The following is a 22,635-nucleotide window of genomic DNA, read 5'->3' as shown; positions in this document are numbered from 1 at the left end:
TCAATTTTGGGTGATGGGTTTTGTTGTGTTGATCATTTGAGTTAATGGGTATGTGGATTTCTCTTGGGGGCATCTTGGTCTTTTTTTAGGTTTAGGGGGTATTTTTTGGTCAATTTCTTTGCCGCCCTGTTTTTTTTTTTTTTAATTAAAATCACATTTTATGTGGTTGTAATTTTAAGGGTGTATTAGTCATTTTTTTATTAATATATGTTAATAACAGCATCATTTTAAGTTTTACTAAAATAATTTTAAAAAAATTAATCAAGAAATTTATTTATATATATATATATATATTTGATAAACTATATATATGCAAGCCCAACTTGAATAAAAATAACAAAAAATAAATCATTTATTCTGAACTTATATATATTATTATGGGTAAAATACGTTAAGTAAATGTATTTTGCGTTAGTGGTAAGCACGTGTCTTTTTCAAGTTCCTGGCCCTGGTTCAAACCTTCGAAATAGCTTTTTTTCATTTTTTAAGTTTCTATTATCAAAACTACGTCGTTTTGAATTTATATAAAACGAAACATCTAAAACTAAAACCCTAGCATCTCTTTCTCATTCAGACGCCCCATCTCTCTCTTCACACACAGCCTCCATCACTCCATCTCACACTCTCAGATCAGATCACGCACTCAACGTCTCTCACTCTCCAAGACGCCAATTGTCGCCGCCGCCGAGCTCCGATCCACAAGTCTCTTGTTTTTTCTGCTCTTCGTCTCTTTATCTCACTCCTTCTACCTTCCTGGCGTTGCTCCTAGCGATTTCTAAAGTATGTTCCCTTATAATCCAAACCCACTTCTCAACATCTGTGCTTTATTTCATTCTTTCACCTCTCATTGCTTGCTTTCTTCTATAGGTTTTTTTGTGGGGTTTCTTTATTTTCTATGTTTTTGTTGTATTGTTTGAGTTCTCTTTGCTTTATGTGGAGTAGTATTGGATCTGGGTTTTTGAGTTTGATATAATTTTATATTGTTGTCGATCTGTGGGATTGTTTTTGAGCTGTTTTTGGATTATGGGTTTTGTTCGGATCTGGGTTTTTTTTTGACGTTTTGATTGGTATTGTTGGGTTGTTCTAGTTTGTGGGTCTAGGAAATACTGGATTGGTTTGATCTATGTGTATGTTTGGGTTGCACATAGAGAGCGGATTTGACAAGCTAAAGCCTACTGTTACGTCTCTATTGCGGCAACCTTTTCTTCCCTGAACTTTCTAATCGTAAAAAAAAAAAAAAAAAAAGTCCTGCCTTATTATTGATGAAGCTATACATTTCTCATTGTTGATAATTTGTGCGATTGACATTGGCATAATCTGCTTTTTGGTTGGCTAAAACGGGTCTATCAGAAGGGATCCTCTTGGAGAGACTAAACTGGAGGAACTCTATTGTAAACGTTAAGTTATATAAAGTTGACTGTTGAAAAATATAATATCATTAAAAAAATAAAGATTATTATTGAAAATACATAATGACTGTTTCAAAACTAGTTTTTATTCATCAATTTCAATATTTCTTATAAAACTAAATGATTAATGGTGGTGATAATATGTCTTTTTAATTAATATGATTAATGGTGGTGGTTGCAATATGCCTTTTGCAGTATGATTTCAGTGGAAGATGTGATTTAGTAAAATTCATAAAGGAAATTCATGCACACGGTTTATATGCATGCCTTAGGATTGGACCCTTCATTGAGAGCGAATTGTCTTATGGGTAAAGCCACTTCTTTTTTCTTCTTTCTTTTGATACCTCTCCTTATTATATTATATATAAAATATTTACTTCTCAAATATAAAAAGCTCGATAATGTAAATTATTTTATACAATTAGTGCATGAAATTTAATTTGCAACTAAGCATTTTTTGGTGTTGGGCTCAGGGGTCTGCCATTGTGGTCACATGACATTCCAGGCATTGTCTACCGTTCTGATAATGAACCAGTCAAGGTATTGACTTTTAATTTCCCAAATTCAATACAAGTTGTGATTTTCAACAAGAATATTTATCATTCTCATATTTATCTAATCGGTTTTTTCAGACTTGTGTTTCCTATATTGCACGGATGCTTCTAGAAAAAAGAATCATATTTGTATTAGATACAATACCAATGCAACTTGATATATCATCTAAAGTTTGTAAACTTATGCATCAAATACATCCTAAGCTCTTAGATATGTTCCTCTTTGGTTGGCTGTTATTGTTTTGATCATCTAAGTACAGGAAGGAAGAGCATGGTGGAAGCTTAGTTACCTGATTGTTTTGTGGATTATTTATGTTCCTCTGAGAATAAACTGTATGAGAAAAGTAATAGCATGAATATAATTGGTTGATTTAGATCATTTTGCATTACTACTTTGTATAAAAATGAATTAGCAAAACTGTCACGGGATTATCATTTCATAGAGAAATAGGCCAGTTTGATGCTTAATTATGCATTTTAAGCAAAACAATTGTATTACAAAGTGTCAATCCTTTCAAAGTCTAAGAGGAAATTTATTTTCAAAATATCCAACTACCTCAGATGCAGTGCAAGGTACAGTCAGCCAGACAGCGTGAGTATGATGGAGCACATACAAGATATCTTGAGCCTTTAAGCCCCAGCTCCCTCTCCCTCCTTAATCATCTCCGACTCTATATCCCTGATGTAATTACCCATTATTTTCACCGCATCTTCTCTAAAAGCCTATATATATATAGATTTTTGGTGTTAAATTTTGGGTATAGGAGCTTTGGGATTTGTAAGGGTTTATATTGTGTTGTAACGTGTTTAATTTTGTTCGATATAGGCCGAAGGTTTCATCGGCACTTTTCTTCAATTACAACACCTCGATGGGACTGCTATATCGGGTTTTGGTAGATACCAACTTCATATTTTCTCTATCCAGAATAAAGTGAGTGATTAGTAGTTTTATTCCATTTTATTTTAAATGGGTTTGGTTCAAAAAAATGCATAGTTTGAGAGAAATTTTTATTGTTCATGACTTACTGAATGTGTGTAATTACCAATTGAGAAGGAAAAAAAATCTAAGAATGATATAGAAATCTTTATTCAATTCTAGAGCTTGTTCTCTTTCCATTAATGCATTGAAGCATATGTTCTGGAAGCATGGATAAAAATAATAACTTTATGTATTTTGACTTGGTAACTTTGCATTATAATCCTAACTTATGCAATTTTTTTCATTGTTGTGTAGCTGGACATGGAGAAGGGAATGACGGACTGCCTATATGCAAAATGTGAGTTTAGAATCACAGGTTTCTTCAATTTAATGTGAATATTAATTTGCTGCAAGAATTGTTGTGCCGTGTTGATGAGGTATCCTAAGTTCAACATAGTTGTTAATGTGGTTTTATAACAAGCATTGAGTGCCATGTATCATTGGCAAACACTTAAATATGTGTTGGTTGCTTAATGATATTTATCAAAATATTACTCTTGGTTGTGTGGATGTCCATGAGAATGCTTAAGGAATAAAATGAGGATCTTTTTTTAAATTATGATTTTATTGAATCCGCCTAGCTTGTGGATTGAAGGCACTTCTTGTATCACACAATGTGTGATGGCACTCCTGTGTAATGACTACGTCTTTTCTTTTGTTAATTTTATGACGATGGTTATAGGCATTGTTATGTATTAGATAATATAATGTTAGTTTTGAGATAATTGTGGTGTTATCTGGTTAAATTTATGGTATTGTCTTAGTGGGGCTAAAATTATTACAGGATTATTTGTAATAGAAAAGTGGTTTTAAAACCCACTAGAAAATTGGAAAAAAAAAAAGACCTATAGCGGCGGGCAAAAACCGCCGCCAAAGGTGCACATTTTATGTTTTAAATGATTCCCTATAGCGGCGTCGCTTACCCGCCGCTAAAGATAGACACCAATAGCGGCGGGCATGACCCCGCCGCTAAAAGTCAAGGCCACGAATTCTTAACACGTATGGCGGCGGTTTTATGCCCACCGCAGTAAACCTTCACCCGCCGCTAAAGGTTACATCTATAGCGGCGCTTTTTTCGACCGCCGCAATCGACCTATAGCGGCACTGCAACACTGACGGGACGGCCCGCCGCAATAGCACCCGCCGCTATAGGTCGAATGTACCTTTAGCGGCGCTTTTTTGGGCTTTAGCGGCGGTTTTGGCCCGCCGCAATAGCCCAGTTTTCTTGTAGTGATACCTCTTTGCTTTTGTTTTGTGTGGGATTTTATAGCCCTTGTCTTCATTGTTTGAATAAATATCTTCATTTATGAGATATGAAGCCGCTGGTATTAATAGCTAGTTTTTATTTTCTACCAACGGCTATTCGTCCGTTGGTGTCTGTACGTTACTCATTGGCTACCTGGGGCATTGAATATGGCTTTGTCCGTCATTGATGTATGTACGTTACGCCTTGCATTGAATAACATTTAATTTATCCGACAAGAGATAGCCGGTCTTGATAAATTAAGACTTATCAGTAATGAATGTGGAGGCATCATAGACTTCAATGGTCTATTGCTTGTTGGTTCGTTGGTTACGCTTTTGCCTGTCTTATGTCATTTATGGAGAACTCATTTAATGTGTGTTGTAGTCATTCATTATATGGACATTGTTGGCTAGATGGACGATGCTAAATTTTTCCTCTTTTGCTATATAATGGATTGGTGATTTTTTTCCTCTTTAGTTGGCCCCCTATTCATACCATCGTCTTTATGGACGCGGTTGGAGTATGAAAGGTGATGAAGTCAAATTCGTTAGTCGATAGGTTTATCCAGGTAGAATCCGACATGAATGAGTCTGAGACCTACAAGAGAATAACAATGATGTTTCTCTCCTTCTAGCCACCGTCGTGGTGCCAGACAAGGTTCTTTTTATTATTATTTAGTTTTAAGGTGATTTATGTAGGATCTTTGACTTCTCTAACCGTTGGAGGTCATCAATGGTCATTAATGACTCTTATAATGCCTCTGGTGGCTTTATAAGGTGATTGATTATCTTGCCAATGGTCATGTATACCTTTAGGTGACTTTATGTTTAGATCGTTCACTTGTAGGCAACTTTGGTCATCCATCCACCTGTAGGCGACTTTGTGTTTGGAATGTCTACCCATAGGCAATTTTGGTCGTCTGTCCACCTATAGGAGACTTTGTATTTGGACCATCCACCTATAGGCGACTTTAGTCATTTGTCTACCTGTAGGTGACTTTAGTCATTTGTCTACCCGTAGGCGACTTTGGTTGTCCATCCACGCGTAGGTGACCGTCCACCCATAGGCAACTTTGGTCATCCGTCCACCCGTAGGCGACTTTGTGTTAGACCGTCCATCTGTAGGAAACTTTGGTCGTTCGTCCACCCGTAGGCAATTTTGTGTTTAGATCATCCACCCGTAGGTGACTTTTGTTTAGACCATCCACCCATAGGCAACTTTTGTTTAGACCGTCCACCCATAGGTGACTTTGGTCGTTCATCCACCCGTAGATGGCTTTGGATGTTCAGCCAAATGTAGGCAACTTTTATGTTTAGACCGTCCACCCCTAGGCGACTTTGGTTGTTCGGTTCCTTCTACCCAAGCACCAGAATTGGAGAAAATGTTTTTATTCAAATAGTAAGCTCACAAGAAAGTAAGTTAAGTCTCAAATAAGCAAATAACATCATACTATAAGTTGCGTCAAAACATGACACTTATAAGCAATGTATGCAAAGGAAATGCAAGCAAAATAAATGTAAACATGGTTGAAGGAGTGAACTACCAATAGTAAAGTGTTTGGCGTTCCAAGGGTAAGGTAGCTTCTACCCATCAAGTGTCTCTTGTTGGGTGGTTGCCGTCCAAAGCGACATATTCCAGTTCCTCCATCGGTTCTACCATCTATCTTTGGTCTTCAATGGGTGCTCTAAGTCGCTCTTCTGATCTGCCGTCAATCTTGCAATGCCTCTTGTGATCATTCTTATCTCTCAAAGGGTTGCTCTAGGCCGCTCTTCTGCTCTACCTAGTTGATTTGGTCCTTGTAAAGGTTGTATCCCAAGTCCACTTTTGAAAATTGCTACAACTTCCCCTTTCTAATAAGGGCTTTGATTTGACTTTTCAGCTCTTAGCATTCGGAGGTTTCGTGTTCGTGGTCACAATGGAAGCGGCAATATTTTTCCTTGGATCACTTGTCTGGGTCTCCTTTTAGCATTTCTGGCCAATTAAGTGCGGAGTCATCCTTGATTTGCATCAATACTTGATCCAGTGGAGTATACAGTAGGGTGAAGTTAATGATTCACTCGGATGGAGTATAGATTGAATTAGTATAGGGATTCTATTCCCCAAAGTTGTATATATAAACAAAGCTCTATAACTGATTTTTTTCACTGAAAAAAGGAAAGTAATAGAGACTTTGTGGATGTGGGCTTTTATAGCCAAACCACATTAAAATTGTCGTCTTCTTTCTTTTGTTTGCTTTCATTTTTACAAAGCAGTTTTACATCTTGGAGCCTAACATAGCACCAAGAGCTAGCCAACAAGGCTTCTGGTTTGATAATGATTAGTTCCTTTGTCACTGCAAATTATTAGCACTAAATCATATGTTTGTCACCCATAATTTGATGATTACGAACAAAAAAGAGCGATGCGTTCTGGCAAGATCATACCATCAAGGTTACTAAGAAGCATTCAATAGTTGCTTATAGATCTTGTAATGAGAGCCTTTTTATGTTTAAAGAGAACCCTTTTTTTTTTTGGCTTTCCAGATAATATCTTTTGAAGTATACTTAAATAAAAAGGGAGAGTCCATTTCACATTATATTTTATGAATTTAACAATATACACATTATAACGTTATTTTAAAATTTGAATAAAGCAACATTAGATGTATATTTAAATTTCTAATAATTAATTTTAGAGATTAATTTCTGTAAGAATATAGTGTAAAACTCATGTTTTACCCCTCCAATCTCAACATATCACATCATCTTATCATATATTTAAGAATAAGTACAATCACACCCAATCAATTCTAATATCCATATATAAATCCAACCAAATTAGGAGTTATTGAGATATTATTAGGTGTTGTAGAATGTATTGAATTTTAAGTAAAATGCAGATGTGGCAATCTCTTATTGGATGGTGTAAAACATGGATTTTACACTCCATCCTTACCAAATTTGGACTCTTAATTTTAATGAAGAAATTGATCATTTTTCAATTCAAGAAAAAAAAAAAAAAAAAAAAAAAAAAAAAAAAAAAAAAAAAAAAAACCAATGAATGGTCAGCTGTGAATTAGAACGAAGTGGACGGAAGTGGATTGAAGTGAACGAAAATTGGAATGAATTGGACCAAAGTGGACCGAAATTGACCGAAAATGAAGGTACTTGTCTATGAAACTTGAATGCCAAATAGCATTGACTGAATTAGTTGCACTCTCCCAGCGACAACATTTAAGCTGACCAATTTAATTTATCCAGCAACAAACTTTGAAGAGATGAGGGGAAGGCCAAAGTATTTGAGATTAAGAGAACACTCTTTAAGTATTAAAATATTCTGCCAAAACAAAATTACACTTAAAAGTTAAAATACATTAAAATCAGTTGAAATCGGGTCTCCAAAATACGATTTTAAAAAAGAAGCCAAGTTTCCAAATAATTTCAGGGCAATGCCAATTTAAGTAAATAGATAATATTAAAAGTATTATTTTACAAATCTAACCAAAATCTTAGGGTGATTTTTATGCACATAGCTCTTGAATGTAGATCGATCGTGTCTATTTGGACTGAACCAAAGGCAGCACTTCTAGCAGTTCCAAAAGCGAATGAAAAGGGCTTGTCAAACACGATTCTTGAAGGAGAAATGTTGAATTTTATCAAACTTATTCTATACTCACATATGAGTATATGCCATATCTTTCTTATAGCTTTTATAATGGAAGACATTATTAGCTTCGATACTTGAATGTTGCCCAACTTATTCAGTGCTCACAATTCTGTCCCCTCACTGGTTTATTACTTTTATAGTGGAAGATACATTTAGTTTCTACCCCCAAAACAACGGTGTTGTTTATATTATTATGTACTAGCTTGTAACATCATGCATATGCATGGATACATTTAAAAATATACAATAAGATGCATAATATAATTCCTATATATATAATTTAAATACTATTGATAGTCATTTTTATATTTTGTTAACTCTTTAAAAAATTTTGTAAGGATATTATTAGGTATAAAATGTAAATTGTCCATTTAAAAAAAAAAATTTTTTTTTTTTTTTTTTTTTTTTTTTTTTTTTTTTACGATTCATTTATTATAGACTTTTTGGTTTTTGTACTTAATAACTTACTTAGATGAATATTTATAATGTGATCTCATATTTGATTCTAAAATTAATAAATAAAACTCTTTAAAAATAAATAATTTAGGACACATGGCGCAAAATTGGAACTCTAATTTGGAATTCTAATTTGAGTTTCTCTCAGCTTCACTTATTATTATATATATAGATATAGATTTATGAGACAATTGCTCATTCTTTAGTAAACAATGAATACCCTTGTGGAATATTTCATGTGTTTAGGTAGGGTAATTAATACTACTCCCTAATCCCTCATTGAATGATTACTCCTTAATTCATTGTAATGATGATGAGATTGACATATTTAGTCTTTTAATTTGATGATGGCGGATATGAAAATTTTAGGACTAGGGCTTGTCGCCATCATCATATTTTTGCGGAAAATTATTAGGTACTCCCGGACAGTGGCGGGTCTAGGATTATTTTCTAGGGGGTGCAATGAGAAACATAAATTATATAAAATCTAAAACAAAAATGAAGTTGAATATATTGGCATTAAAAAAAAAAAAAAACCCAAATGCAAGAAGTTTTACGATTACCTTCTTTGAGGTTTCATATTTTGAAATCGTTACATGATATCTTCATTATCAATTCTATCAATTACATTTTTTTCAATGTACATAGCCAAACAATTATTCATCCATTGATCTCCCATTTAATTGATTGATTTCAAATTTTTTAAGATCTAAATGAGCTTTTTATAAGGTTTAAGAATTAAGATTAACAATTTTATACTTTCCTTGTTGGGCTTTTGAAAAAAAAAAAAATTAGATCAAATTAGTTTGTTATTGGACTTTTTTGTGTGTTTAAAAAGGAAAGATATTGTTAAGAGCATCAGATTCAAACTTATTTCAATTGTGTTTAACAAAATTTTAGAGTTAGGGGGTTCAAATTTTTATTTAAGGGGTCAAAAAAAAAAAATTTACATTATAATATATATTTTTTGGGCTAGTTCAGGGGGTTCATTTGAACCCCCTGAGCTTAATGTGGTGCCGCCTAGCTCCCGGAGTACTATGAATGTATACTCCTTCCTTTCACATGAATGGTGGGTCCCACCTTGAATTTAATTAGTGGGACCCATCATTCAAAAAGTTTTATAAATGATTATGATTTGCGATTCCACCTACCTCTCACGATTCTACGTAAGATCTCGATTTTGACAACCTTGGTTGGTTCCCTATATTGTTCCTAATAAATTATTATCCTTATTTGCGAAAGCAATTGCATGCATACCAAATATGAATTCATAATCATTTTTGGTGTGGTTTAGAAAATCAATACTAAAATGCTCTCACCATGCCAATGCATCCCCTAAGAATACTCATGCATGCAACTGTGCACGGTCTCAACTCTAGAGCCGACTTGCTGAAACTTGAAACAATTTGAAATAAAAGAAAGACTATTTATTTCTCACAATTAAAATTTCAAATTTCTATTGGTTCATATCAAATTCTTGTAATGAAATAGAGCATTGAGGGTTTTTCCATAAAATAGGTTTAAGGCTTGTAGAATAAATGGTCACACATTTGACAATTTCACTAAAAAGTATTAAGGGAATTCTTATATTTTAGAACAGCTTAAAGGCTAAAGTTAATAAAAACTATTAATTGACATAATTTTGAAAAATATTTTAATATTTATAACTATTAAACATTTTTTAAGATGTAACTTTTAAAAATAGAAGTTGTCCCCTCAAGCAAAAATTCCTGATTTCACCCCTACATGCTGATAATAGTCAATTGGAGCATAAATATCTTTCCTCCTATGTTTGAAATTTCTTCCGAGGAATACGATGGATTGGAATATTGTAGGCAATCAAAATGTAGAATAATCAATGTGGGACTTGAGAGACCCGTCAATCCGTCATACACGTCTTGTACATGGGACCATTTTTAGTCACAAAGGTCAAGGGTCAGCTATGGACTTTGCCTCATTCATTCTCATAGTTAGTAAGGTGACCTTATGTAATCTGACATAGATCAGATTACTCTTACACATAAAAGCGAAACAAATATACATGTCCTATAACTATTTCTATAAATCTAAAGCACGTCAATTTCATACACAATTTCATTGGAATATCATTGGCAATGAAAATTTAGAAAAATGAATTATGTGGTCATGTGGATACTGGAGACCTTTCAATCCGTCGTGCACGTCTTGTGGAATTAGAACACGACTCACTGTAAGTAGGACTATTTTTAACAGTGACTATGGCCCGTTTGGTAAAAGATTTCTAGTAACATTGTTTAAGTGTTGTGGAAATATATATGGGTGAAAAAGAGTTATGGAAACAAGCAAGGGTGTAGCCAGGAATTTTTGTTTGGGGGGCCAAGTTGCAGCACTAATATATTTATTAAGACAACCTCCACATACACATATATACACTCGTTTTTTTATTATATACACACTTTTTTATTTGATAAGTTATATCTATACACACACCAAAAAAAAAAAAAAAGATCTTAGTATTTTCAATCAAAATTACAGTTAATGGCTATCTTTCATAAAATGAAATTCATTTTTACCATTTTTATAGTGAAATTCTTAAAAAGTTTCATTTTCGATACAAATTATCAAATTTTATACTAAAGTAAGTAAAAAAAATATTTCAATTGAACTAATGAAATTTTCATAAACATGAATGATCCAAAACGTGGAGGAATAAGTTAGGCTTAAACATATTTGAAGTTATTTTGCTCTAACCCTTTATGTGGCAACTAAAGAGACATTTCATGTGTAGTTTTATTGATGATATTTTTTTAATGAGTCAATGACTTGTTAATTGCTACATAACAGGTTGAAAAAGATATAGATTCAAACATATTTGGTGCCAAACTTTATCAAATATTTAACAGATATAAGAGCATAATTTACAATAACAAATAGAATTGCAAAAAATAAAGTTATGTCTCTATAACTATTAAACCAATTATTTTTTTAAGAGTATCATTGGACTAAATCTATTTTTTTGGGGGGGTGGGGGTGGGGGGAACTCTTATTTTTTAGACTAAATTTTGAAAACATTAAAATAATTATATATTTTTTCAAAGTTTTGGGGGAGGCCATGGCCCTCCCACCCTTGCACATAGTTATGCTCTTGGAAATATGTGTTGTGGTGTTTAAACAATGAAAACTATTTTGTAAACAACAGTACCAAACTAGCCTTATGTGAGCGACAAATTGTTTTGGGTTGTCTTTACCTTGACAGTGACCCATGTAATTTGACAAGGGCTGGTCAAAAGTCCATCAACCTCTTGCAATTCAACCAAAACTCTCCCATACGGAAACTTACTTGCTTCCAAGAGTTCACTTTTATTTATTTATTATTTATAAGAGTTAGGTGATCAAGCATCTTGTCCATCTAATCTTAGCACTTAGATTCAAGACTTGGACAATATTAGAACCATATTTTACAAGGTTATTTAGAGTGGGAGTTTAACTCATTATGGTAGAAAGTGAATTGTTCCCACTATTCCACCTTTTCTTAATAAGCAAAGGGGGAAAAAAAACAAACAATAACTCTCTTACACATAAAAACCAAATAAATCGTATGTACAATAACTATATTTTTCAATAAATTTAAGACCCACCCAATTTGCAATCTCACACAATTTTACCACATGATGAAATGATCTACTATAAGTGATTCATAACTTTTTATAGCATTTTAGATGAATGACCATGTTTTTTTCTATAATTTTTAATCCCCACTTCAACAAATTATAAAATTACTTGCTAAAAGAAAATTCAGTGGAACATAGTATTTCGTGCATATGACTTCTAAGTTCTAAAATTGAGTAGGGTTAGAAGCTTTGAAAAATATTGATGGACAAAGTTTCTTTCTAAACTAGTTTAAAGAAAAATGTTTTAAACTCTCACTAAAAAATTAACATGATTGCATATTTTGAAAATCTAACAATTGGATTAAATGTTCTTTATATTCTTAACATGCATGTTGACATTTACTATCATTTGACGTCAAATTTCTTTTAAATTTAATATCATTTACTATTTGATCCATAAACCTATTTCTTATACATAGTTTTAAACTACAAAAACATGAATTTATATATTTTCTTGATGACATAACTATCGATATTTGATTTTCTTAAAAATTTGTAAACATAGAGGATATAATAAGAAAACTCTATCTAATAGAAAATTTATCATAATTCACTTTCAATAATAATTAAAAAAAAAAGAAAAAAAAAAACATATGTCCAATATTGAATGAGGTCGATTGGGGAAGTTTCCTCCCTTTTGTTTTTTTTTTTGTCAAAGGACCCTTATTAAGTGGAGGGGAAAAAAAGAAAATAGAAAAGAAAGGAAAAGAAAGAAAGAAAGAAAGAAATTTCTATAATCCCTAAAGTCCTTGTAGCCAGTTTGTTCTTCTCTACCTTATTATAAATATGTGCTTTTTCCTGAGTACCTAAGTAGTGAAATCAAACTCAATTTGTCTTCACACCAAAAAAAAAAAAAAAAAAAAGACCCAATTGTAGCACTTAGCAAAAACAAAAATTGTTAATATTCAATTTGAGCATTGATTTTTTTTTTTCCAACTATGTTAGAAATTTCTTCATAGGAATATGATGGATTGAATAATGAATGTGGCCATGTGTGACTTGTGAGACCCGTCAATCCGTCAACCACGTCACAAATTATTGAACATTGAATGTGGCCATATAGAACAAAACCCCTTGACCGTGGGACCATTTTTAATTAGATATTTTGATCTATGACTATGTAAGCCACAAAGGAAAGCTGTTCTCTATTATTTTGGGAAAAAAAAAATTCCTAACTCTGGTTAACACTAACAACACACCTTTTCCCACACCTAAATCTAGTATGTTTATGTGTCAATTACTGATTGAATTTTAACGCATTCACATGGGTGATGGGTCAGCTAAATTTTTTTTAAAAAGCTAAAATCTCTTATTGATGGAAAAATTATTATACACTGGATGAATAAGACTCAATTTTGAAGTAGTAGTAGGAGTCCCAAGGAAATCAATATTGTACCGGAGGCTGTATCGGTTTGGCTAACAATACAATATATTTCGAGTACCGGTCAATACCGGTGTACCATTTCAAGTTTACCTCTATTTTATATATTTAATATATATACACACACAAATCTATATTTACTATAAAACATTACCTCAAAAATCTTTGTTTACCATAAAATATTACTTTAATTGTTCATTGCATACAGAAAAAAAAAAAAAAAAAAAAAAAAAAAAAAAAAAAAACAAAAAAACAAAAAACTTAATTATTCGTTGTATACAAATAAAACTAAAAGGTTGTTACTCAAAAAAAAAAGAAAAAAAGAAAAAAAGAAAAAACAAACAAAACAAAAAACAAAAGGTTCTATTGATGTGATGCAATTAATGCATCACATAATGTGGGGCTCAAAACTGAAAAAGAAGTAAAGGCTGAACCATTCAGCCCATCCTTAAAAAAATATAAGTTTTCAACATTTCCAAGGCTAGTCACGTGTAAAAGGGCTTAGGAAATTTCAAATAAGATACATAACAAAAAGAGAAACCACATAGGAATGTTCATTGTTCAGCAAAAAAGAGAAGAAATCAGAGCAGTGGAGAAGGACAACAGACGAGAAGAAGAAAAAAAAAAAAAAAAAGGAAGAAGAAGATCTAATCGACGATGTCAATGTGGTGGCAACTTGCTGCACTGGGGTTTGTTCAAATCGTGCATTTCTTCTATCTTTCCTTTCAGTTTTTGTACCGGCCGAATTTCTATTTTCTGACCGAAACGTCCGGTATACTCCGGTACGGCTGGTATCTTGAGTGGTACATTTTGAAGGTGTTTCGGTACCGATTCATCGACCGGTACGAAAAATTCCGGCCATATTGGCCGGTACGATACGATATCAACTTCCTTGAGTAAGACTCACATATCGGTGATACATGGGTCTCGTACTTACTCATTCGTCCCTTATTTAGTTGAGGGGAAGAAAAGAAAATAGGAGAGAAAAGAAAAGAAAAAAAAAAAGAAAGATATTTCTATAATCCTTCAAGTCCTTGTAGTCAGTTTGTTCTTCTCTACCTTATTATAAATATGTGCTTTTTCCTGAGTACCTAAGTAGTGAAATCAAACTCAATCTGTCTTCAAAAAAGAAAAAAGATCCAATTGTAGCACTTAGCAAAAACAAAAATTGTTAATATTCAATTTGAGCATTGATTTATTTTTTCCCAACTATGTTAGAAATTTCTTCATAGGAATACGATGGAATGAATAATGAATGTGGCCATGTGTGGCTTGCAAGACCCGTCAATCCGTCAAGCACGTCACAAATTAAGGAACATTGAATGTAGCCATGTAGAACAAAACCCCTTGACCGTGGGACCACTTTTAATTAGATATTTTGATCTGTGACTATGTAAGCCACAAAGGAAAGCTGTTCTCTATTATTTTGGGGAAAAAAAAAATTCCTAACTCTGGTTAACACTAACAACACACCTTTTTCCACACCTAAATCTAGTATGTTTAATTGTTTATGTGTCAATTACTGATTGAATTTTAACGCATTTACATGGGTGATGTGTTAACTACAAAATTTTTAAAAAGCCAAAATCTCTTATTGACTGAAAAACTATTATGCACTGGATGAATGAGACTCAATTTTGAATTAGGACTCACATATCAGTGATACATGGGTCTCATACTTACTCATTCATCCCTTATTAAGTGGAGGGGGAAAAAAGAAAATAGGAAAGAAAAAAATCTATAATCCCTCAAGTCCTTTCAGTTAGTTTGTTCTTCTCTACCTTATTATAAATATGTGCTTAGCACCTAAGCGGTGAAATCAAACCTACTCTGTCTTCACAAAAAAACACCCAATTGTATCTCTTAGCAAAAAAAAAAGTGTGTACCAAGCTGCGTGACTGTGCATGGGGCTTTACAACATGAGTTCAGCTCCACTATCCTCATCTTTTTACATGCATGCTTTTATCCTTCTCTTGTGGTGTGGCTTGTTAGTCACCTTTGTGGTTGGTGGGAATAATGAGACTGATCGGTTAGCGTTACTTGAGCTCAAAGCCAAGATCACTGATGATCCTCTCCAAGTTATGAGCTCTTGGAATGACAGCATCCACGTTTGCCAATGGCGAGGAGTTACCTGTGGTCGTCGACATCAAAGGGTCGTTGTGTTGGACCTGCAATCTTCGAAACTGGTAGGCTCCATATCACCACATGTTGGTAATTTAAGTTTTTTGAAGAATCTAATACTCTCAAACAATAGCTTTCAAAATGAAATCCCTCCAGAAATTGGCTATTTACGTAGATTGCAATCACTGAGCTTGTACAATAACACACTTAGTAGAAAAATTCCAGGCAATATATCTGGTTGCACCAACCTCAAATACATTCATTTTGGTCACAACCTTTTGGATGGGGAAATCCCTACAACTCTTGGCACTTTGTCAAAACTCCAATTCTTTTCTTTTAGAAAAAATAATTTGATAGGAAGTATCCCACCTTCTTTCGGAAACTTATCCTCTCTAGTATTGTTTTCTACACTTTATAATAACTTGGGAGGGAGTATCCCTACTTCTTTTGGCCAACTGAGGAAACTTACAATTTTTAATGTCGGTGAAAATAGGTTGTCTGGAATAATTCCTCCCTCAATCTTCAATTTGTCTTCGCTAAAAGAATTTGATTTAGGAACCAATCAAATCCAAGGGCATCTTCCGTCAGACATTGGTATCACCCTACCAAATATCGAATTTTTAAGCATTGCCTTCAACCAATTTATTGGACCTATCCCTATTTCAATATCTAATGCCTCAAATCTAAAAGTACTTGAATTTACCGGAAATAAACTAAGAGGAAGAGTTCCTTCTTTGGAGAAGTTACATAGAGTTTCATTTTTTGTCATGGCTCTTAACGAGCTTGGAAATGGAGGAGCAAATGACTTGAGCTTTCTCTGTTCTTTGACAAATGCCACATATCTGACCACATTGGAGATAAATTTCAATAATTTCGGAGGAGAGTTGCCCAAGTGCATTTTCAATTTCACAACTACTCTCATCAAATTTATTCTAAATAATAATAAAATATCTGGAAACATTCCTATTGGAATTGGAAATTTGACGAATTTGGAGTCACTAGATATGGGGAACAATAAATTATCAGGTCATATTCCTTTTGAAATTGGAAAGCTTCATAAGTTACAATATTTGGATTTATCTGCAAACAATTTCTTTGGGAACATTCCATCTTCTCTTGGAAATTTAACTTCTTTGATAACTTTGTATTTAGATGATAATAATCTTCAAGGAAGCATCCCCTTAAGTCTAGGCAAGTGTGAAAATGTGATTGATTTGAGTCTTGCTAAAAACAATCTCAATGGTACCATATCATATCAAGTAATTGGTCTCTCATTCTCACCAATTTCTCTAGACTTGTCAGCCAACAAATTTACTGGTGTCCTTCCTACAGAAGTAGGAAATTTAAAAAATTTAGAATACTTGGATATTTCTGAAAACATGTTGTTTGGAAATTTTCCAACAAGTCTTGGTAGCTGTGTAAAACTAGAATCTCTAGCCATGAGAAGCAACTTCTTTCAAGGGGTCATTCCTTCATCTTTGGAATCATTAAGGGGCCTTCAACTTTTAGATCTTTCTAAAAACAATTTCTCTGGCAATATTCCAAAATTTTTGGAAAGCTTTATCTTCTTGGAGTTATTGAATTTGTCTTATAACAATTTTGATGGGGAGGTACCAACAAATGGAGTTTTCAAGAACATAAGTGCTACTGTGATTAAGGGAAATAGTAACTTATGTGGAGGCATGCCAAAGTTTGATCTTCCTATATGTAAATACAATAGACCCAAGAAGAGGAAGTTGACTCTTTCCTTGAAGCTAATAATCTCTATACTTTCTGGCCTTCTTGGAGTAACTTTGGTAATTTTATTTTTACATCTCTGCACTTTAAAAAGAAAAAGGAGAGAATGTATTTTAAATAACTCGAGAATTACTTTTGAATGTATCTTACCAAAGTCTCCTAAAAGCTACAGATGCATTCTCTAGCACTAATTTAATTGGTGTGGGTAGCTTTGGATCTGTGTATAGAGGAATTCTTGATAATGATAGAGGTAAAGTTGCTGTCAAGGTGCTCAACCTCTTGCACCATGGAGCTTCGAAAAGTTTTATTGCTGAATGTGAGGCTTTGCGAAATATCAGACATCGGAATCTGGTAAAGGTATTCACAGCATGTTCAGGTGTTGACTATCAAGGTCATGATTTCAAAGCATTGGTATACGAGTTCATGACTAATGGCAACCTAGATGAGTGGTTGCATCCAATTTCAAGAACAAATGAGGTTCCTGAGGTACAAATGAATTTGAATTTTCTTCAAAGATTGAATATTGCCATTGATGTTGCAAATGCATTGGAATACCTCCATCATCATTGCCATACACCAATTGTTCATTGTGACCTCAAGCCTAGCAATGTTCTTCTCGATGATGAAATGATTGGACATGTTGGTGACTTTGGCTTAGCAAGGTTCCTTCGCGAGGCCACCCAAGAGCATTTCACTAATCAATCAAGCTCTTTCGGATTAAGAGGAACAATTGGTTATGCTCCGCCAGGTGAATATCTTTCCACTTTTGTGCATTAAATTCTTTTCTTTTCATAATATTTCTTAATGTACTTTCAAGTATGAAAATAACTTAAGGGAGCCTCTTAGAAGATGGAGCGTGTCCTAGAAGAAATTTCCACTAGTCGTAATTATTTTTGCCTTTTATATGCCACTAAAGAGCTATTTCAAAGTTGTGTTGTTATATTGTTTACTTTTTTTTTAATATGAAACTAGATCAATCATATTGTAATGTTATGTGCAATTGCAGAATATGGTATAGGAAATGAGGTGTCAATAAATGGTGATGTCTATAGTTATGGGATACTATTATTGGAGATGTTCACAGGAAAAAGGCCAACCAATAACATTTTCAAAGACAACTTGAACCTTCATGATTTCGTTAAAGGAGCTTTGCCAGAACAAATGATTAACATTGTGGATCCTATTATTCTTTGGGAAAGAGAAGATATGGAAACAAGGACAAATGATACTCACATTCAAAATCAAGTAGGAAGTCCCAAAATTCTAGAGTGCTTGATTTTGATATTTGGAATTGGAGTTTCTTGTTCTGTGGAATCTCCAAGAGAAAGGATGAACATTAGTGACGTTGTAGCTCAGTTGCATTTGATTAGAGACAATCTCCTCAGAACAAGAAGACGCCAAGAATGACTTCAACTTACAGGTAAATTGCTCATGACATAGTACTTGTTGCTCTAACACCCATTCCAAACCTTTATGGAAGGAGGGGGATCATATATCCAACACAATGCCATGTGCTTGTCACGATACTTTCTTTTATTCTAGTGAAATTGATAATATTGATGCCATGTGAAATTTTATTACATGATGGTACTATTCATATGATTAAGATTCATCTAATCAGTGATATTGGCTTAAATTACTCTAAGTATGGAATTTAATGGGTAAGAAGTTTAACTAATTTACTGGGAATGATTTAGTTGTTTATAATCTTAACTATCTCTCAAGTACCAGGATAAACATTTCCATAAAACATTTAATGAGTTTAGGATTCGAAAATTGAACCTTCTTGCATCATTATGAATCCCCTTAATATTTTGAAAACAAAAAATTCTTCCTATGCATTGAAATGATTTCCCTTAATTCAATGATTTAGAGGGATGATTGTCCTCCTTGAATGTAGGTGCAGAGGGCCGGTGACCCTATTGGAAGGCATCATGACTTGATGAGGTTTTGATTTGGTATAATGTTGGAACAAATTAATCAGATTTGTAGCACCTCCTTTTGTTTCTTTTAACACTCATTAGTTTATCCTGTATTTGTCATGGCTCTTTTTTGTTTTTTATTTTTTTTAATATCCATGGAGTAATTTGTGGCTGTAACATTGCTTCTAAAAAATAATAGAGACTCTATGGATGTAGGCTTTTATGGCCGAACCACGTTAAAATTGTTGTCTTTGATCTTTTATTTGCCTTCATTTTTCACAAAGAAATTTTCCTGCTTCAAGCCTTGGATAGCACCAGTGGCCAACAAGGCTTCAAGTTTGGTAGTTATTAGTTCCATTGTCACTGCAAATTATTAGCACTATAAAGATGTTTGTCACCCATAATTTGATGATTACGTACAAGAAAAAGTGAGCATTCCTATTAAGAGCATTCTCATCAAGAATGCTAAATATTTTAGCATTTACCATTTCAAAATCATACTTTATCAATTTTAACATTCCACTTTACAATCCACCAAACATCAAAAGTTCCATTATTTTACCACTTTATTTAAATATTCTTTTTTTATGTTTTCTTTATTCTTTCTTTATGTTTTCAAATAACTACCATTAACTACCATGTGAGCTGTACCCAGCAGCAACCCTAAAAATAAAGCCTCTACATATGCATGTCACTCAAAATTTTTCATTTGCCAAGTCTGCATTACTACACGGATCACATACACAAGATCTTCCCATTACATTTTTCTCTGAATAGAAATCACATAGCTTTCTATTCTGATACCTAGTGACAATAGAATACTACTAGTACCATAAAACAGAATTCAAACATTTTAGATAACTAGTTTAAGTAGAAGTTGGGCCTCATCAACGGTCTAATTCAGACAGCGCTTTGAACTTGAAGCTGGCTGTCTTGAACCTGCCCTTGCCTTCAGATTTGAAGGGTACTTTTAAGGTGTCTTTAGCAGCAAATGCTTCACCAAGTTATCTGCAAAAAATTATTTACAGTTAAAGATAAAACTAGAGTTGTTCATAGATATAAAGAAACAAGCACAAGTCTCATGTAATAATACTATAATGGTACAATGTTCAGAGCAGAGAGTGGAATTCAGATCATAGTAAAATTTCTTGGTCTTTATTCTTAGTTGTTTCAGCATCAAAATTTGTGTAAGATTGTTATTTTATATTTTGTATCTTCAATCTTAATATGCTAAACTCCACATTTCCAAGCGACATTCATCTGGTTTGGGATGGGTTCATTTAACTCTAAACACATTCAAATCCAATTGAACTCCCTAAATTTTAAGCAAGCAAAGAAGAGAGAGAGAGAGAGAGTGAGCAATGACCAAGAATAGCATTAATCTCCCACACCTTTCAGTTGATCGGCACCCAGGTTTACAGTAACCAGATATCCATTGTCAAATTTTCCATCAATTGTTCCAGTCACCGAACAGCCAGGTGATAGTATTGGAGAAGCTGCATATAAGATAAATAGCATAGATCTTTATTGCAGCCACACATGCTAACATATAACCAACCACTTGAAAAACTATATCACATAGGCATAATGCTCAAAATGGGAATCGTGATGCAGGGTGTTAACAAATGTAAAAACTTCTCAAAGCAAGTTTACAAATTTCACAGACAGCTTCCCTATTAAAATTTCTATAGCTGATTGACTTTCTTAATTACAATTTGATGAAGCCAGTGCAAAGGGGCATTGTACAAGCTTAATCACTAATAATGACTTTCTGTACTCAACTATTTAACTTGAAATGATGAAAAAAAGCAATTCTACTTCAAAGCTTAATATGTTCTCCAAAGAAATTCTAAACTTTGCAAATAAAAGGTAATCTAAAAAACTATTATGCTCCAAAGTGCAATCTGGACCTGCAGACATGGGAGGAAAATTACAGAAAAGGAGTGATTTGAATTTGAGCCTTGTAACTTGACCGTGAAACATGCCCAGCAGTGCTGCACACACTAAAATCAATGCCAAAGGCCATTTCATCAAATATTTTAGGCCATCTAATTAAATTCATCATAAATTTTTCAAACAAAAGTTGTACAACACTTAGAAATAGCATTGTCAGATCTCATGATTCAAAATCAATCGTTAAAAAAATTTCAGCATTGTGAGACCCACTAAATTTAATGTCACAATTATTTGTTGCAACATATCTGAATAAGTATGAATATAACCACCAAAAAATACGGCATCAACAAGCTCCTACAGAAGGCAAAAGAACAAACTGTACTAATTTAATCCTCTATAACTAGTGTCAGAAGTAAGAAGTTAAATATGCTATTTAGAAGAGAACCTTAACAAAGACAAATATGAATATTAGTGATATAATCATAACCAACACAATAGAGCCTAATGCTGGTGCTAAGGTTCTTCCCTTCTATTTACTTCTACATTAATAATGCTTTAAAAAAAAAAATTGTAATCATGTGGAAATAACAATGAAATTTCAAGAATGTCTTTCGATGACTTATGCAATGATTGTTATGGCCTTGTGATGCGCACACCAAACAGGGAGATACATCCTAATCTCAATTCTTAAATAGTGATTGCCAAGAAAATGTAACAAAAAAAAAAAAAATCACTTGATAACAATCAAACTTAACACAACACTTGGGCAACTCAGGACAATCCTTTGTGAGAAACCTAAACTAGATGTGCGTTCCAAAGATACTCTCTTTCTTATCAATGAAGTCAGAGACACTTTCAACTCTGAAAATACAAGAAGAAGAATGCTTTCCAATACATCATCATGATAAATTCCACAAAAACATTTCAAAAAGAAACGATTAAAGATTCAGACTGTAAGGTTGAATTTAATCAACCATGTGTTGGCTTTATTCCGTGACAAATTTACTTGTAATACAGCACTTAGAAACCCTGTATTTAGGTGGGAATCATGTAAGGGTAGTGTGTGAGAGAGTGTGAAGAAATGCTCAAGACAGTGCAGTGAAGCAGAGACTCACGGCTAGGACTCGTGGGAGGTTCGCGGCTTGCAAGCCGCCAAAAGTTGCATACGTGCAGAGCATGCAGGGGAGCTGAACAGTCATGCCACTTGGAGCACTACAGGACAAAAATCCAGACTGGCCATTAAGTTAGCTCGAGGCTTGAACTTGCGACTCAGTCAAGTTGCGAGGTCAAGTCGCCAGCCAGCTCTGTTTTGGAAAAACTGACTCTTTGCATTCCATTCTCACACTAGTATAAATACCCCTCATTCCCACAAAATATGGGTGGCTATTTAGAAAGAAAAACCCTAAGAGATGTTTCTTCAAAATACCCACCCAATTAGAGAGAGCTACTCATTCTTAGAGAGAAATCTTTGTAGTCTCTTCTCATTTCCTCTCTCATTGTCATACCTATTGAGAGGAGATTTCTATCCAAACACTACCCACACCCATTTAGAGTGTTGAGTGCTTTTGGAGCTTTGGGAAGCAATGGAAGATGCCAAGGATGGCGGATGCTATGGATTATAGCGGAATCCGGTAAGCTA

At 33.7% G+C, this 22,635-nt stretch overlaps 1 protein-coding gene and 1 pseudogene across 1 annotated transcript; both read left to right on the top strand.

Annotated features, from left to right (window-relative positions):
* The first annotated feature begins 44 nt into the window (after positions 1-44).
* On the top strand, positions 45-3,509 carry LOC115984672. Its single transcript, XM_031107694.1, has 7 exons — positions 45-48; positions 575-780; positions 1,605-1,717; positions 1,883-1,949; positions 2,516-2,647; positions 2,790-2,856; positions 3,198-3,509. Exons 1-7 carry the CDS (start codon positions 45-47, stop codon positions 3,242-3,244), a joined length of 636 nt encoding a protein of 211 aa, XP_030963554.1. The 3' UTR covers positions 3,245-3,509.
* Positions 3,510-15,224: 11,715 nt separating this feature from the next.
* LOC115984671 lies at positions 15,225-18,664 on the top strand (annotated as a pseudogene).
* Positions 18,665-22,635: the final 3,971 nt, after the last annotated feature.

The sequence above is a fragment of the Quercus lobata genome, chromosome 4 (genome assembly GCF_001633185.2).
Source record: "Quercus lobata isolate SW786 chromosome 4, ValleyOak3.0 Primary Assembly, whole genome shotgun sequence".
Lineage (NCBI taxonomy): Eukaryota > Viridiplantae > Streptophyta > Magnoliopsida > Fagales > Fagaceae > Quercus > Quercus lobata.
The sequence above is the reverse complement of the archived record's forward strand: the minus strand, read 5'-3'. Positions and strand labels throughout refer to the sequence as shown.

Bases quoted from the DNA above. Each gene is read 5' to 3' on its own strand.
- LOC115984672 (XM_031107694.1), top strand. The intron at 1,718-1,882 runs GTAAAGCCACTT...TGTTGGGCTCAG, and splicing joins GAGAGCGAATTGTCTTATGG to GGGTCTGCCATTGTGGTCAC. The intron at 2,857-3,197 runs GTAGATACCAAC...ATTGTTGTGTAG, and splicing joins GACTGCTATATCGGGTTTTG to CTGGACATGGAGAAGGGAAT.